Source organism: Grammomys surdaster, unplaced genomic scaffold (genome assembly GCF_004785775.1).
Source record: "Grammomys surdaster isolate TR1022 unplaced genomic scaffold, NIH_TR_1.0 126219, whole genome shotgun sequence".
Taxonomy (NCBI): domain Eukaryota; kingdom Metazoa; phylum Chordata; class Mammalia; order Rodentia; family Muridae; genus Grammomys; species Grammomys surdaster.
The window spans coordinates 2,591,131-2,606,985 of record NW_021621022.1 but is presented as its reverse complement, the minus strand read 5'-3'; the positions used below and the strand labels follow the sequence as shown (position 1 = coordinate 2,606,985).

General features: G+C 46.0%; 1 protein-coding gene across 1 annotated transcript; it reads left to right on the top strand.

Moving 5' to 3' along the window:
* Positions 1 to 16: 16 nt before the first annotated feature.
* Positions 17 to 15,358, top strand: LOC114613532 (L-threonine 3-dehydrogenase, mitochondrial). Its single transcript, XM_028758881.1, has 9 exons — positions 17 to 399; positions 7,359 to 7,558; positions 10,100 to 10,142; positions 10,715 to 10,785; positions 11,591 to 11,740; positions 11,834 to 12,006; positions 13,266 to 13,356; positions 13,688 to 13,957; positions 14,878 to 15,358. Exons 2-9 carry the CDS (start codon positions 7,375 to 7,377, stop codon positions 15,015 to 15,017), a joined length of 1,122 nt encoding a protein of 373 aa, XP_028614714.1. The 5' UTR covers positions 17 to 399; positions 7,359 to 7,374; the 3' UTR covers positions 15,018 to 15,358.
* Positions 15,359 to 15,855: the final 497 nt, after the last annotated feature.

Here is a 15,855-nt window from a genome sequence, read left to right as displayed (position 1 = left end):
CACTTAATTAAACATCAGTGTTCCCAGGAACCAGAAACCACTAAGTTCCCAGGAACCAGAAACTACTAAGTGCCTGCCTCTTGGCGGCTGTGCCACCAGACACAGGTCCGCCGCAGACCTTTCCAGCTGTAACTTGCATCTCCCAAATATAACCCCTGTCAATTGTGGAAGGGGAGTGGCAGCGTCCTGGTGCAGCCACAAGGTCAGCTCTGTCCCAGATGTAGGTGTGGGCTTGCCACAAGCGTCCTGGGGTGGAGGTGAGGTGGAGGGGGGCGGCTCCCGCCGCGAGGCGGGTCCAGAGCCAAGAGAGGATAAAAGGCAGAACCAAACTCTAGAGTCCTCACGTGCTGCTCCGGCTCCCGCGTGGCGTTCTCAGCATCCAGTCTTCTGCGTCTGCAGGTCAGTGTAGGAGATGGTCCGACGCGTCCTCTGTCGCGCCTGAGCCCGGGAATTGGACCTCTTTCGGAGCGCGGGTCGACCAGCGAAGTCTGCTGTCTGGGTTGGGGTCCCGAGCGACTGTAGGGCGCCACTGCTTTGTGGATCGCGAGGGGAGAGATGGTCCTTTGCGCAGTCCAGGTGGCAAGCGGCCGCCTGCTCCCTCCTGCTCTTAGCAGTGCTCAACCTTCAGGAATAGGAGTGGGCACGCGGCTCCCAGAAAACTGGTTTGTCTAGTAATCTGGGATGTTATCCTCCCGAAAGATGGCTTGGGAGGGTCACCACACCCTTTTCATCAGGGAGCAAGCTGAGGCTGGTTGCCCCTGAAGTGGTTTCCCAACCTCAGCAGGTGAAAGTGGGACACGATGTGGGTAGAATTTCCCTCCGAGACAGTAAGTAGCTCCCTTCTGAAGCTTTCTTTTGTTTGTTTGTTTGTTTTGTTTTGTTGTTTTTTGAGACAGGGTTTCTCTGTGTAGTCCTGGCTGTCCTGGAACTCACTCTGTAGACCAGGCTGGCCTCGAACTCAGAAATCCGCCTGCCTCTGCCTCCCAAGTGCTGGGATTAAAGGCGTGCGCCACCACTGCCCAGCTTTTCTTTTTTTGTTTGTTTGTTTTGTTTTGCTTCTGAAGCTTTCTTGCTTTAAGTGACCAGTACGTAAATTCCAGCCTTTCCTGATAAAATTTTTTTATCTTATTTATTTAATTTTTTTTTTTTTTTATCTTTTTGCGAGTCAAGGTTTCTCTGTATAGCCCTGGCTGTCCTGGAACTCACTTTGTAGACCAGGCTGGCCTCAAACTCAGAAATCCAAGATTAAAGGCGTGCGCCACCACTGCCCGGCATTATAATTTTTTTTTAAGTAACATGAATGAGCCGGGTGGACCAAGGATCGCTGTTTGATCTTTGCAAATTTACTTTCTGGCCCAGCAAAAGCTGTTCTCAGAGTATGATCTGGGGAACCCTGGAGATCTCCGAGACCTTTTGTAGAGTCCACAAGGTCAAACCATTGGAGGAAGAATGTTGTTCTTTGCATTTTCTCCCCAGTGCACTAAGGGTTTCTCAGACAATGTATAAGTTTGGCTTCTGGTAGCTAATGAGAGGTGTGTTGGAGTAGTCTTGTATTTCTAGAGTCTTGTAAGCCTCAGGTTTTGGGGATAGCTATGCATTTCTAGAGATGAAAGTGGTTTGCACTGCTGTACATTTTCAAGCCTTTTTTTTTTTTAAATCTCTGTGGCTTTGGATTAAAGTTCCCCTACATCCACATGGAAAGGCATCAAAAGGCAGGTGTACTTATTTGTGACTGGAAATTTAAAAATACTGCAATATAAGGATATCCACTCATATTTTTAAAAGATTTACTTATGTTGTGGATGTGAGTGCTCTATCTGCATGTACACCTGCATGCCAGAAGAGGGCATCGGATCCCATTACAGACGGTTGTGAGCCACCATGTACGTTCTAGTTTCTAGGAATTGAACTCAGGACCCATGGAAGAGCAATCAGTGCTCTTAACCACTGAGCCATCTCTCCAGCTCCTTCCCATTCGTATATTTTTATGCTAAAGAATGAATGATTGGCTTGTCAGTCAGGGGTTAACAGAGAACTTGACCTTCCAGCCCGCAGCTGGCAGTCCCATCTGTGCCCATGAGTGCTGGGAAGGCTGATGTGAGCATCAACTCTGAGACAGGTTCTAGACTCATGACGGGGAGTTTGTCCAGAGAAAAGGGCATGACTGGAAGTGCCCCTCGGCTTCCTGCTTCCCTGTGGATCTCCTTCCAGCCCACCATTCTAAATAATGTAGTGACATCAAGGGCACAATGTCAAGACAAGCCATTGAGAGTCCTCTGACAAGTGTGACTTGAAGGTCTTAACTAGATAGTGAAAACTCATCAAAAGTCCCAAATTATTAGGTTTTCAGGCTAGAAACTAGAATAAATTGTCGTTGAAGTATCAAACTGGATGGGTCACCAGGTTAAGCATCAAACAGGACAGATTATCAAACTATACTGTATGGAAGCAGCAGAGTAATGTCTTGTTGAGAGGAAAGGAGACCAGGTGGAATCACAGCACTTCCACTCCCAATGGTCTTAACTGCTGAGCCATCTCTTCAACTTCCCACTGGCAGCATATGGCCACCAGGAATACAGTGACCCCTGGCAGTGTGCTGCATGGACTCGATTGGCGCAGAAGCACCAGCAGGCCCTGACTCCTCTGAATCAACAACACACGCTCACCCAGATCCACAGAAAGTGGAAAGGCAGCTCAACACTTGAACTATTTTATTTCCAACCATCTACTAGGAGTCCTGTGACTGATCTGGCATGGACTAATAAGCACACAAGCAGCATGGTGAATGCAGCCACCACTGCAAATTGATCCACTTGTGAGGAAAAACATACTTCAGGACACAGTCAAGTCTCTACCAGTCTATGCTAACACACACACACACACACACACTAAATTAATATGTCTTTAAAAGAAAGAATTGAAGGACAAGGCCTGTGATACAGCACTTGCCTAGCTGGTTTAAACAAACATAAAATGCTGGCTGTAATCACTTTTACTGCTTCCTTAAGAACCTTTGATTTCCTGAAGCCTTGGCTTCTGAATGCAGGTCTTTACAGGATGCTGGATGGTGACCGGAAGCACCCATAAAGCTCCCCTCTTACTATCAAATGTGATGCTATCTGTGGTAAAGCATTTGTAGGACTGAAGTGTGAGCTGGACCATCCACTCTTGCTGACAGAACATTAGTTCTGTTTGAAAGGACTGACAACATGGATATTCATACTTAGGAATTTGGAAGATGGAATCTAAAAAATGAAGAAAGAAATCTGCTGCTGCCAAGGAACAGGTAAAGGTGCTCATTGCCCACACCTAGGAGTTTGTGGCATTTGCCAATGTGACTTTCACCCTGCAGAGGGAAGTATATTAATGTTTACTTGGAAGACATTCTTAACTCACCAAGCCAACAATTTTCCAAAAGTCCAGTGCATGGAGGTGAAATATGGGGCTAAGAGATTATACGAAAGTGTCAGATAGAGATGGGTATAGTGGTTCATGCCTTCAGATCCCAGCACTCAGGAGGCAGAACAGTAAGGTGCGCAGTGACAGTGTGTCAGATCCCTCATGCAGCTGCCTTTGAGGAGGATTAAAAGATGAGAGGTGGCTCCATTTTATTGTGAATTGCTTGTCATGCATGCATGAAGACCAATCTGATTCAGACCTACAGAGATCACCAAGCATGATGCAGATCATCTATACTTCCTGTTCCATGCTGGGGGTGGGGGGTGGGGGACAAGAAGAACTCTGAAATCCATTAGCCAGACAAGCAGAGTTGATGAATGTCTCCAGCAGGGACTCTTATCTGTCATGAGCAGGCTATTGACAAGGGGTAAGAATTCCCCCACTGGGTGAGGATCAACAGGTCCTGTTCCACTCAGGGATCCTATGCTGAATTTGACAGTGAGATCTTAAGCTCCTCGAGAGGGAAGAGAGAATACGCCAAGAGACAGAGGTTTGGGGATTCAGTTACTTCTTTAATGATTCACAGCAAGCAATCACAAACACAAATGCTAAGGACTGCTACAACAAGATATTGCCACATTTCCTATGCATTGCCTCTAACAATTGCACAATAAACACAAATAATTGTAAATTACCAAAGGAATAAGCATAGCAATAAACACATCATTCATTGGATTATACGACCTGAGTCCTTTTGATGGTTTTGGGTTACAGCAGGTCCGGAATCAAGGAAGGTGGGGGGGGGGGGGGCCAGGGTGCAACTTCCAGATAGTTGAATTGTTAATTTGACCTCGCAGGGTGCTTGACCACAAAGAAGCTGGAGGCTTTGGTCTCTCGGTTAACTCTTTGATGACCTGGTGCTGAGGAGGCTTTGTCCGGAGGATCACATTGGCCAGTCATGGCTACAAGTGTGAATGAAGTGCTCTGATCGATCGGGTCCTCTTTTATGTTTGATTTGGCGTTACTTCTGACGTACACGGCAGATTAACCACTCGTGTCTGTTACGCAGCACAGCTTCATTTCCAGCCTTGCCTTTACAAGTACCAGACTAGTCTCTACAAGTTTCCTATTACAAAATGAAGTATGTCCTGTTTAAGGGCCTGCTCCTTACATTCGGGCTCAGTGAGAGATTCCTTCTCAAAGATTTAAGGTGGAGAGAGTAGTGGAGGAAAGATCCCCAGCCTCGATCTCAGGCCTCCATACACAGGTGTGTACACACATGTGAGTGAGTGTACTGGTTCTAACAGTTACAGACATCACACACACAAAGTTAAGAGACTCTTCCAGAGGTCCTGAGTTCAATTCCCAGCAACCACATGGTGGCTCACAACCATCTGTAATGGGATCTGATGCCCTCTTCTGGTGTGTGTCTGAAGACAGCTACAGTGTACTCATATGAATTATATATATATATATACTTTAGCAATGTTTAATACAGTAAATAGATAGATGATCTTATTCACATAAACTTTTCAGTCCACAGTTTTTTGTCTGTTTTCCAAGACGGGGTTTCTCTGTGTAGCTCTGGCTGTCCTGAAACTTGTAGACCAGGTTGTCCCTGACAAAGAGATCTGCTTGCTTCTACCTCCAGAGAGCTGAGACTAAAGGTTTGTATGCCACCACACCTGGCTTTCATTCCACAGTTGTTAAAGGTGTAAAGGAGGCTGGGTGTGATACCACAGATTTGGAAGGCTGGCAGATCTCTGTGAGTTCCAGGACAGTAGAGACACACAAGAAACACATCAGTAGGAAACTCCACTACTCACCTAGTTGATTACTACATCCCTTCACCATGTCATGGAATTATCGTTCCGTGGCCTACCGTGGAGCAAGATGGCTTTATGCAGCATTTGGCTGTGTTGAGATGAACTGGGCAGTAGCCAGACAGTAGTCTTTACTTGGAAAAGCTGCACTGTGGGTAGAAGACTCTGTTGGTCTGACTTGGTGTCTCCACATTAAAGCTATCTCATAATGGATCCTCCAGCTGGAGAGCAGGGCAGCAGGCTTAAAACCTAGCAGATCAGGGCAGTTCTGCTAGCCTGTGGCATGCAGGGAGGACCGATACTGGCTACTGGTAGATTAAGAAGAGCCAGCACAAGTATATGTTGCCTGGGTAAAACATTCGGTCTTTGGCTAAGAACCCATCAGGCACCTCCTTGTGTCTTCCTTGAGGAGGATACTGAGGTAGGTCAGCTGCTTGGGGAAGGGGGGGGTTTGTCGTTCTTGTGCTTTTGGGAATTGGAATTTGTCCTTGACTTTCAACGCCTTTGGGAATCCAATGGTTCTGAGGTTTCCTCTGTCTCCTTTTGAACTTGCTGATAAGTGACTGAAAAGATCTGAGTTCTTACCTGGTCTTTGCTGCAGGGAGGATTTTTCCAACAGCATCCCTCTGAGAGTGGTTAAGGAGAGTCTCAGATGTTCCCTGTATTCCGTGTATAGGGGCCAACACTGGTTATCCCTGATCTTGACGCTGTGAAGCTAATGATGTGCCTATAACAGGAAGGCTGTCTTCCAGGCTCCCTTTGAGCCAGCTGGGATGAAGGGCCTCAGCTGCTCTGTAGAGCATCCCCCTGCCCCACCAGCAGCTACTGGAGTTCTAACCACCTGAACTTTTCACACTTAAAAAAAATCACCCCTCCCATGACTCATAACATTTTCAAATGTTTTCTCAAGCTGGTAACCTTTTATTGCCCACAGCCGTGAAACATTATTTAGGGGTACCTCAACCTGTGTTCTTGGGTCAGATATACTCACATTTGGAGGGAAACAGTTAAGTCATTACAGAACAAAATGTCCTAAATCAAGGCACTTTTTAAACCCATTGATGGAAACATAAGGTAAGTGGATTAGAGCAAAGCAGAGAAACACCTTTGCTATGTTTCGGATATGTTAGCTTTAGGATTGATGGGAGTTAGTAGTCTGCTAATACAGTCTGAAAGAATTTACATGATAAGTCACAATAAGCTAGACTCGGTGGTGGGCAACAGGTGACAATTTCAGAGACCAAGGTTAACCCAAGGTGAATGTAAACATTTCAATTCTTCACAATTACCTGTTCTAACTGGTCAATTGTCTATGTAGTTAGTCTGTAACAGTGGGTGTGCCTGCCCCGCCCTTGCCTCCTTTTTTTTTCCCCCTCCTGGGAACTTTCAGTTCACAGCATGGACACAAGTTCTAAGTGTATGAACCTCTTGAGACAAAGAAAAAAAAAAAAGGTTCTACTGTCAACTGGTAGTGAAGGGAGGAGAAAGAGGAGAGGGCAAGTATTTGCACATTTGTGGTCTTGGAAGCACTTGGAAAATGGCTTTTGAAAATGAGCCTTTCAAAGGATGTGGGAGTCAAACAAAGGCTGTTCACAGCTTACTAAATATTGCCAGGCCTTTTTATTTTAGCCATCTGCTTTCCTAGTCTGTTTTATTCCAAACATAACATCTGAAGAGTTAGTGCAGATTGTCAATGCTCGTCTACTTAGTCTGGGACCTGCTTGTCCCCTCCAGGTGGTGTTTGTGCACAGGTTGATAGGACTGTAGTCAAGATTGCAAGCCCTCACCAGATCTGGTGGCTGGTTTCTTTTGGTTTTGGGTTTGTTGTTGTTTGGTGCTTGTTGGTTACGCTTTATTGACCCCCCCCCCCCACTGTAGATTTGCATCTGACTTGGTTTCAGGAATTCTTCCAGCTAAGGCTTTGTGAGAACATTTATCCTTTTGTCACTGGGCCTGGTTCAAAGCAGGCACATGACTGGCTTCCCACATGAAAGTCATTGGTTAAATCTGATGCGTTTCTGAATCACAAAAGAAGGTGTTGCTCCTGAACAGGAGTGTGATGTTAGGGGGTAGCTTGTTTCCAGGGGCCAAATGGATGTAAAGTTAGTAATAGACTCCATCTTTCCTTGCTCCCAGGGTATCAGAAGAACAGATGCTGTCCCTTGGGATGCTAAAACAGGTAGTCAGCAGGACAGCACGGAGCAAAGCCTCTAGCTGCCGGAAGCTTGTCTTGCCCTTGCAGTTTCTAGGCACCGCCCATCACCGAATCCCAGCAGATGCCAACTTCCACTCCACCTCATTCTCAGAAGCAGAGCCTCCTCGGGTCTTGATCACAGGTTTGTTTCTCTCCTTCTCATTTGTGGGATGAGCCCTGCTTTCTCCGAGCTGCTTCTTGGTGACAAGGAGTGTGCTATGCTATATCAGAGCAGGCTATGAAGAACACCGGAGCTGGATTTAATGATTGCACTGCAGGAAGGTCTCTGAGTGAGGCATGCCATCATAAAGTACTTTTCCTTGTGTGACAACCCTTTTCTGATCAGACACAGCCTTTTTTGAAAAGACCTGAGTTTGAATTCAAAGGGATTGTTCTTTTGAGGTAAGAGATTTCTCAGAAGAATTATTAACACTGTAGATGAGGAAACAGCAGCATAGCAGGAGCTCTGAGGAAAGTTCTGGCATAAACGGCATAGTGGGAGACTTCCTCCAGGTTTCAGGGGATGGGAAAGATTCTATTCTGTGTAGTTGATGCCCATAGTGTATGCTTGCAGTTGAGATGTCTCTTAATTATCTATGAGGATGAGGAGGGCAGGAATCCAGAAAAACAAGTTACCTTAGTCCTGAAACCAAATTATTGTAGTTTTGTTACCATCAAGGGGTCTTGATAGGGTTTTTTTCTCTTCCAGTTAAAGAATTAAAAGGCAGGAAAAGTTCTTGAGCTCAACAGGGAGCAGCTGAAGACAGGCTTTTGTTAGGGGTGAGGAGACACATACAGGTCGGACACACAGAGAAAAGGACTCCCTGCAAAGTAGGGAGAGAACAGGAGGGGCACTTGAAGCCAGAAGTCTAGTCACTTAGCCCAAGGGCTGGAGATTTTAAAGGCTCTCAAGTGTTTTCTTTCCTATTTTGGAGTTGACCAGTTTAAAGAAAAACAGACTGATTGGCCCACAACTGTTGGGTAACTGAGTCCTGATCTGGCCTTGAACCTGCTGAGTCAGGCCCATCTTCAAGGGCCCTACTGGTGGAAGAAAAGCCCACGAGGCCTTTTGTTTTAAGCTGCTAGGTTTTTGTCTGGGGTCAGGAAAATGAAGAAGAAGAAGCCAGCTATCTTGAAAATTCACCATCTTTGTTAGTCACAGCCTTTCTCCCTATCAGTCTGCATACCAGGTAGCCTGTCTAACACCTAGTCTCCTGGCTCAATTAAAATGGAGGAGCGTACAAAATGGTGTGGTTCTGGCTGACATCCTGCATCTTTAGCTTCCCTTACTCATAACTGTTGCCTAGGCTTGCTTTCCCTAACAAAATCTTATTTTCTGAATGGACGCAGGGACCAAGCAGCTACCCTGGAACTTGGTTTTCTTCCATATTATATGTAATAGGTCAGGGCAGCAAAGCTGGATGGACAGGAAGGGTACCAGTTCTAGAACACCTCTTTCTCATAGGCGCATCTTTTCTTGGCCAGAGTCCCCAGCCTAAGCTCAGAATTACCCATCACAACCATCACAAACCATTACTGCACTTTTTTTTTTTTTTTTTTTTTTTTTTTTTAAAGATTTATTTATTTATTTTATTTATGAGTACACTGTCGCTGTCTTCGGACACACCAGAAGAGGGCATCCAATCTCATTACGGATGGTTGTGAGCCACCATGTGGTTGCTGGGATTTGAACTCACGACCTCTGGAAGAGCAGTCAGTGCTCTTAACCGCTGAGCCATCTCTCCAGCCCCCCATTACTGCACTTTTATGTGCTGGAAACTAAACGGTATATAAGCACTGCCATGCTTCTTGTTGCGTTGAGTGCCTGGCCCACCCCTCTTTACTATAGACTCCACATTGTCACCGACAGGGTGCTCCAAGCAGCCTGAGACAACCTCTCATTTGATTGACACATTTTCCTCTGCCATGTTTTCACTCCTTTCCTAACCTGTTCTCTGTGGGTTTCTTTCATTCTCTGTCTGCACTGGGGAGGGATCTCTAGGGCCTCTGGGTTTCAGTCCTGTGTTAACTGGCAGGGAGTCTCACTGTTCTTCCTGCCATTTAAGTGTCTCCCCTGAATTTTACAGTTGTCCTCCTCCAAATGTGTTCCTAGTCCCTGGCTAGTATCGTTTCTTTTTTAGTGGCTCCTCACTGAGTTTATTTTATCTTATCTTATTTTATTTTTGAGGCAGGATCTGTCTACTTTGTAGCTCTGGCTGTCCCAGGTTAGCCTTGACTCAAGAGATCCACCTTCCTCTGCCTCCCAAGTGCTGGGATTAAAGGGTATATACGACCACACCAGCTTGTCCCTTGTCCTTTTGTGAAATGGTCTCTTGCTTTCTCCTCTTTGGAGCTGGGCCCAGTATGAATGTTACTTTCTTGTGTCCTTGCTTCCCTCTTCTTCTTGGGCACTTCCAAAACTCACCTGCACTGACAGCAGTCCACGATAGGCAGTGGCTCTCCTGTGTTCTGAGTGAACCAGAGTGCTGCTGAGAGTAATCTGCAGCAACTGCATCAGCTCAACACTGCCCTGCCCCCTCACCCCTCACCCCAGCACCCCTGTCCCGCCCCGCCCCGTCTCCCCACCTTGCTTCAACTCACTCTGACAGGAGGAGTCTTATTCCACTGTTATGCTTAGGATAGATTTGCAGTCTGGTCTCACCCTGTTTTCTTCTTCACCTAGGGGGTCTTGGCCAGCTGGGAGTAGGACTTGCTAACCTCTTGAGGTAAGACTTTCAAAATCAAATTCTTAAGGGTGTAAAGTTGTCTCTAAACACTGGCTATCTTTTCTTTTGCCTCTGGCCTCTCTCTGCTTCCATCTAAGGCATCACACCTAACTGGCTGTGTAAAACACGTTTTACTTTGCCTCCTTGGCACGACAACCAGCTCTTTGCTCTTGGTCCTGACTTAGGTACTGGGAGAGTCATCACCAAATGAACCACCTACCCTTCAGTTGTTTGGGAGCAGAGGGCAGGGGCCAGTGCTTATAGGAGCTGGAAGGGGGTACTCTGGGGTTGAAGACAGCAGGGCAAGAGAATAAAGCAGAGGAGGAGGTGCCAAAGATGTGGAGATAGCATTGGTGGCAGTACAGTAGGGGAGGGGACAGATGGAGAGAACAGGCTGTAGGAAGAAAAAGAGGTGTGAACCCAGGGAGGCGAAGCTGAAAGACTTCTGACCATGGTAGTAAGGAAGGCCCAGGAGTTGCAGCAATTTGAATATTTGAAGCAATCAGTTACCTAAGACTTGTATCCTTGATGTTGCTGACTTGTTGGGGGTGGTGGGCTTTCTTTCCCTACAGGAAACGATTTGGGAAAGACAATGTGATTCTATCAGACATAAAGAAGCCCCCTGCTCATGTCTTCCATAGTGGTAAGATATAGATGGTCCTTGATGTTTTACTATTCAAAATACTCTCAAAGGGGAAGCTCGAGGAGTCCTTCTGCAACCCAAAGAGGGCATAGTCTGGACTTAAAAGTGTATTTTCAATGCTGTTCTGTTCAAATGTCAAAGAGTAGGAGGGTTCTATGGAACCTGAAGTTTAGAGTAATATACTTTGATATACTTAAAATAATGTCTTTGAACTAAAATTTTTGATTCCTATCTTTCGAGTTTTTGGCTGACTGACTTTAAAGAGCCCACAAACAAGAATTAAGTTATTTGATGAGGAAAAGAGCTTGAAGAGGGAGATGGAGAGGGGAGATGGCTCGGTGGTTAAGAGCTCTTTCAGAGGACTCAAGTGTGGTTCCCAGCACCCATATCAGGTGGGGCTCAACCACTTGTAACTCCAGCTCTAGAGGATTCAAGACTCTCTTTAAGGATCTAGGGGTACATGCACTCACTTACAAGCACTAGACACCAATAACTTCAGCATCTTCTGGCCCCTATGGACACCTGGATAAACAGACACCCACCACCACCACCACCACCAACAACAACAAAGAATTCTAAGAAAGCAGACATGGCTGCATGTCTGTTAACCCAGTCCTCAGAAGGCTAGCACAGGAGGACCACAAGGTTCCAATCCAGTCTAGGCTACCTAACCAGGTTCTGCTCCAGGAAGGTTGGGGAGGGAGGGTGAGAGAAAATGAGAATGAGATTTTCTCGTCAGTGGCAGGGGACAGGGAATCTTTTTAGCTCTTCACTGCATGCAGCCTTTGTCACTCTGTGATTACAGGCCCGTTTGTTTATGCCAACGTCTTGGATTACAAGAACCTTCGTGAGATTGTGGTGAACCACCGTATCAGCTGGCTGTTTCACTACAGTGCCCTGCTAAGTGCCGTGGGAGAAGCGAATGTGTCCTTGGCCAGAGATGTGAATATAACTGGTGAGCAGCTGGCTCTGGCCCAAAGGGGCCACTTTTTCCAGCTCTTGGTCAGAAGTTTTATTTTCAGATTTTCATAGTGTCTATTTATTTCAGGACTGCATAACATTCTAGATGTTGCAGCCGAATACAATGTGAGATTGTTTGTGCCCAGTACGATTGGAGCCTTTGGACCTACCTCTCCTCGAAACCCTGCACCTGATCTCTGTATTCAAAGGCCTACGACCATCTATGGAGTATCCAAGGTCCATACGGAGCTCATGGGAGAAGTAAGCATTTCTTGGCAATTGGCAAGATTGCTCAGTTTTCAGGACCAGATGATTCTGTGTGCCTGGCTCCATTCTTTCTGCCTCAGACACTTCCTGCTTCATTTTTAGGGAAACATTTGCAGCCTAGAGATGCTTACTTTACTGGTGTGTTTGTCAGGTGGTAGGCCACTTGTAGGCACTGAAGAACAGCTTAGCTATAAGTTGGTTGCTCCTTGTCCACAGCCACAGTCGTAACACACAGCACTTTTGGACACTCTGGCCTTGACACTGTTCCTGTCTGTGCTTGCTACCTATCTTGTCTGTAAGGCTCTCAACACTGAGGTTACTTGTGTGAGTGTTAAAACTTTCTGCATGAGAGAGACAGAGAGGGGGTGGGAGGGAGGGAAGGAGAGAATATATGTGGGGAACAAACAAGTGTATATACTCATGTGTGTGGAGGCCAGAAGTTGGGTGTCTTTCTCAATTCCTCTCCACCTTAAATTTTGAGACGGGGTCTCTTACTGGAACCTGAAACAAGACTAGGCTTACAGGCATTGAGCCTTTGGGATCCTGTCTGACTTTCTTAGTGCTAGATTACAGCCACATGCTGTGGCCTGCTTTCTTTAGTGGGTTCTAGAGAATCTAACTGTTCATGCTTGTCCCAGAAGCACTCTATCAACTGAGTCATCTTTCTAGACCAGAAACTTTCTACTGTGGAAAACTTCAACCATGGTTTTACTCTGACTTTATAGTACACTTGTAGTCAGTGCCTAGTCCTTTAGGCACTGGACATCAAACTCCTTTCTTGCCAGGAAGCAAGCCTGTAGTACTCACGGCAGTGAGCAGAAGCGCCACCTGCAGGCTGCTCTATCATTTGCAGTGTTGATGTAGCACCAAGATGGTGATTCTTAGATACTGTTTTTAAACAAAAGTGAAAAACGTAGAAATTCTGGAAATCTCATTTTCTTTCTTTTAAAAATTGTGATTGTGCATGTGTGTGTGTATATTCACACACGGATGTACCACAACATGTGTGTGGAGGTCAGAGGACAACTATGGAGTCTCCACTTTTATGTTGGTTCTAAGGACCCAACTCAAGTCACCAGGCTTTGTGGCAAGTGCCTTTATCCACTGAGCCACCCTCCTCCAGGCCCCAAATGCTCATTCTCTTGAGGGACACTTTAACTGCATGTGAAGACATTTTAGGAAAAAGCTACTGTTGTCTTATCTGATCTGCAGGGTTATTATTGTTTCTTTAGCCAGCTCTTTCTTTTTCTTAGTACTATTATTACCGGTACGGGTTAGATTTCCGGTGCCTGAGATATCCTGGAATCATTTCTGCAGATTCCCAGCTTGGAGGAGGAACAACTGGTAAGTGCTATCACCAGTCTCCTTCATCTTTAATTTCTCTTGTTTCAGGGAGACCTGCTTAGTCCAGAAACTGCCTTAGTTTCCTTGTATTTCAAGAGAGATTGGAAAGTAAAGTGTGTTTATCTCCTTGGCCCCCAAAATGCAGTAACTAAAAAGCTTCTCATTTACCTGTGTATAACAGTAAATCTTAATGTAGCCCATCTATTCAGATCTTTCTTGGGAACTTAACATTTTTAGTAGTCTAAAAAGGTTCTGTATTAAGAGGACTGGAGAACTGCATCTCAGTCCTCCCTCCTACTGAGGAAACCCATGGGCCGGGATTCTCTTTTAGACTACGCAGTCCAGATGTTCCATGCTGCAGCAAAAACTGGCACATTTGAGAGCAACCTTGAGGCCAGCACCAGGCTCCCGATGATGTACATCAGTGACTGCCTCAGGGCCACCCTGGAAGTCATGGAAGCCCCTGCGGAGCGCCTGTCCATGAGGACCTACAACATTGGCGCCATGAGCTTCACCCCCGAAGAGCTGGCCCAGGCGCTTCGCAAGCACGCGCCTAACTTCCAGATCACCTACTGCGTGGATCCCCTTCGACAGGCTATAGGTGGGCCCACAAGCCAGTCCACTCACTCTATCTCAAAATAGGGTTCGTGAGTACACACTCCCAATGGGGAGAATTTATGGCTGAGGAGTTGTGGTTGTCCATCTGCAGATGCTTCCGTGTGGAAAACAGGTCCTCGGGAGGAAGGTTCCAGCTCAGGAAACAGTCGGCCCCATTTCACTGTTACCTATGGTCTGGAACACCCTTCTGGACATAAGAATACCCCCTTTCAAAGCTCTGTGAGGTTTTAATAACACGAAACCCCAAGTCAGGTGCCCAGTGAAATGAAAAGAATCCACTCAGGACCCCCAAGACCAAGTTCTCAGCACAGAGGAGATTTATTTGCCCTAGAAGGACAGAGGGCAGGGATAAGGGACAAAGGCAGGAGATAGAGGATGAGGAAGAAGGTGAAGGGATCGAGGGAGAGGAGAGAAAATAAACAAGGGAGAGGGGTAAAGGGTGTTTGCTCCAGAGACAAAGGACTGCCTCTGGATAAAGAGGAGACAAACATGGCACATTGGAAAATGGCAGTTTATAAAGCGAAAACAGGAAACTCCATATTAGGATGAGGTGTTTAATTTTAATTGGGTGAGCCAAAGGGGTTTTTTGCTTGTTGGACTTCTGAGCTTTGATAGCTGGACCTTGGTAATCAGCCTCAAGAGGAGGAATTGGCCAAATAAGGGAATAGATCTTGGTGGCTAGCTTTAGGAAGATAGGGAGAAAGAAGGGCAAGGCCTGACAGAGCCATGCTCACCAGGCCAGAGTCCCTTCACCCAGTTTCTTCGGAGGAGGTGGCCCTGTGTGTACTAGTTCTGCTCCAGTCAAAGATGAGCTTTCCCTCTCTGCCTTCACATAAAATATATCTCACCATTCACAAATCCAGAGTCTGGATAACCCAGTGTTCTTTCTATGTCTTTCCCCAGCTGAGAGCTGGCCCATGATTCTAGATGACAGCAATGCTCGGAAGGACTGGGGCTGGAAGCATGACTTTGATCTTCCAGAGTTGGTGGCTACGATGCTCAACTTCCACGGAGTCAGCACCAGAGTTGCCCAAGTGAACTGAAAGAGGAGCAGCCCCCACATCCTCAAAGTGCAAGGGACATGGCAGTCTCTAAGTTGGAGAACAGAACTGAATTCTAGCTGCTCACATGGAACTGCAGGGAGGGGTTGGAGTTCCTTTACACATTGCCTTTGTTGTGAGCCTAAAATGGTACAAGCACAAATGCCAGAGAAGTGAAGTCCTAAGTGGTGGTGGCTATCTCATGGAATTTGCAGCATTTGTATTTAATTAAATTCAATTTAAACATCACTCCTGAGACTTATTCTCTTGACCAGAGACCAAAGATTACTTTACATATTAAGGGTTTTCAAAGATGTTCTTCATGTTCAAGACTAGGATACTTCCAAATCATTTGCAACTTACTTTTTACTTAGGATTTATCTAGGTGATTAGGAGTGTGAAAGATGATGCAGTTTCATAAAGGGGAAGGGGCTCTAATGGATTCTGATTCCATTTGGGGGTTCCTAGAAGGCTCAGTGATGTCTATGGGACTTTAATTCTCTGACCTGGTGATATCAGTAACCTCAGAGAGTTTGTATGAAGATGCAAGTTTCTGGGCTTCACCCCCTCAGACTGACACAGCAAAGTGGAGTAAGCTGACTATGGTTCAACCCCCTTAGGTTCCAAGCACAGTTTCTAAAGAGTGCTCTCCTGTGATAGTAGTGAACTCACTGACAGCAGAGAGGTTGCTCAAACCCTGGTGGGTATACCTGACTACCTTCAGAAATCATCAATAAGGGGAACTTCCAGTTCCACAGCTATATTAAGAAATAGCTGTGCTTCTGCTCTGGGTTAGTGATGGTAAATTGCTTTGAATTTATATTTTAAACTCCTAGGGAGA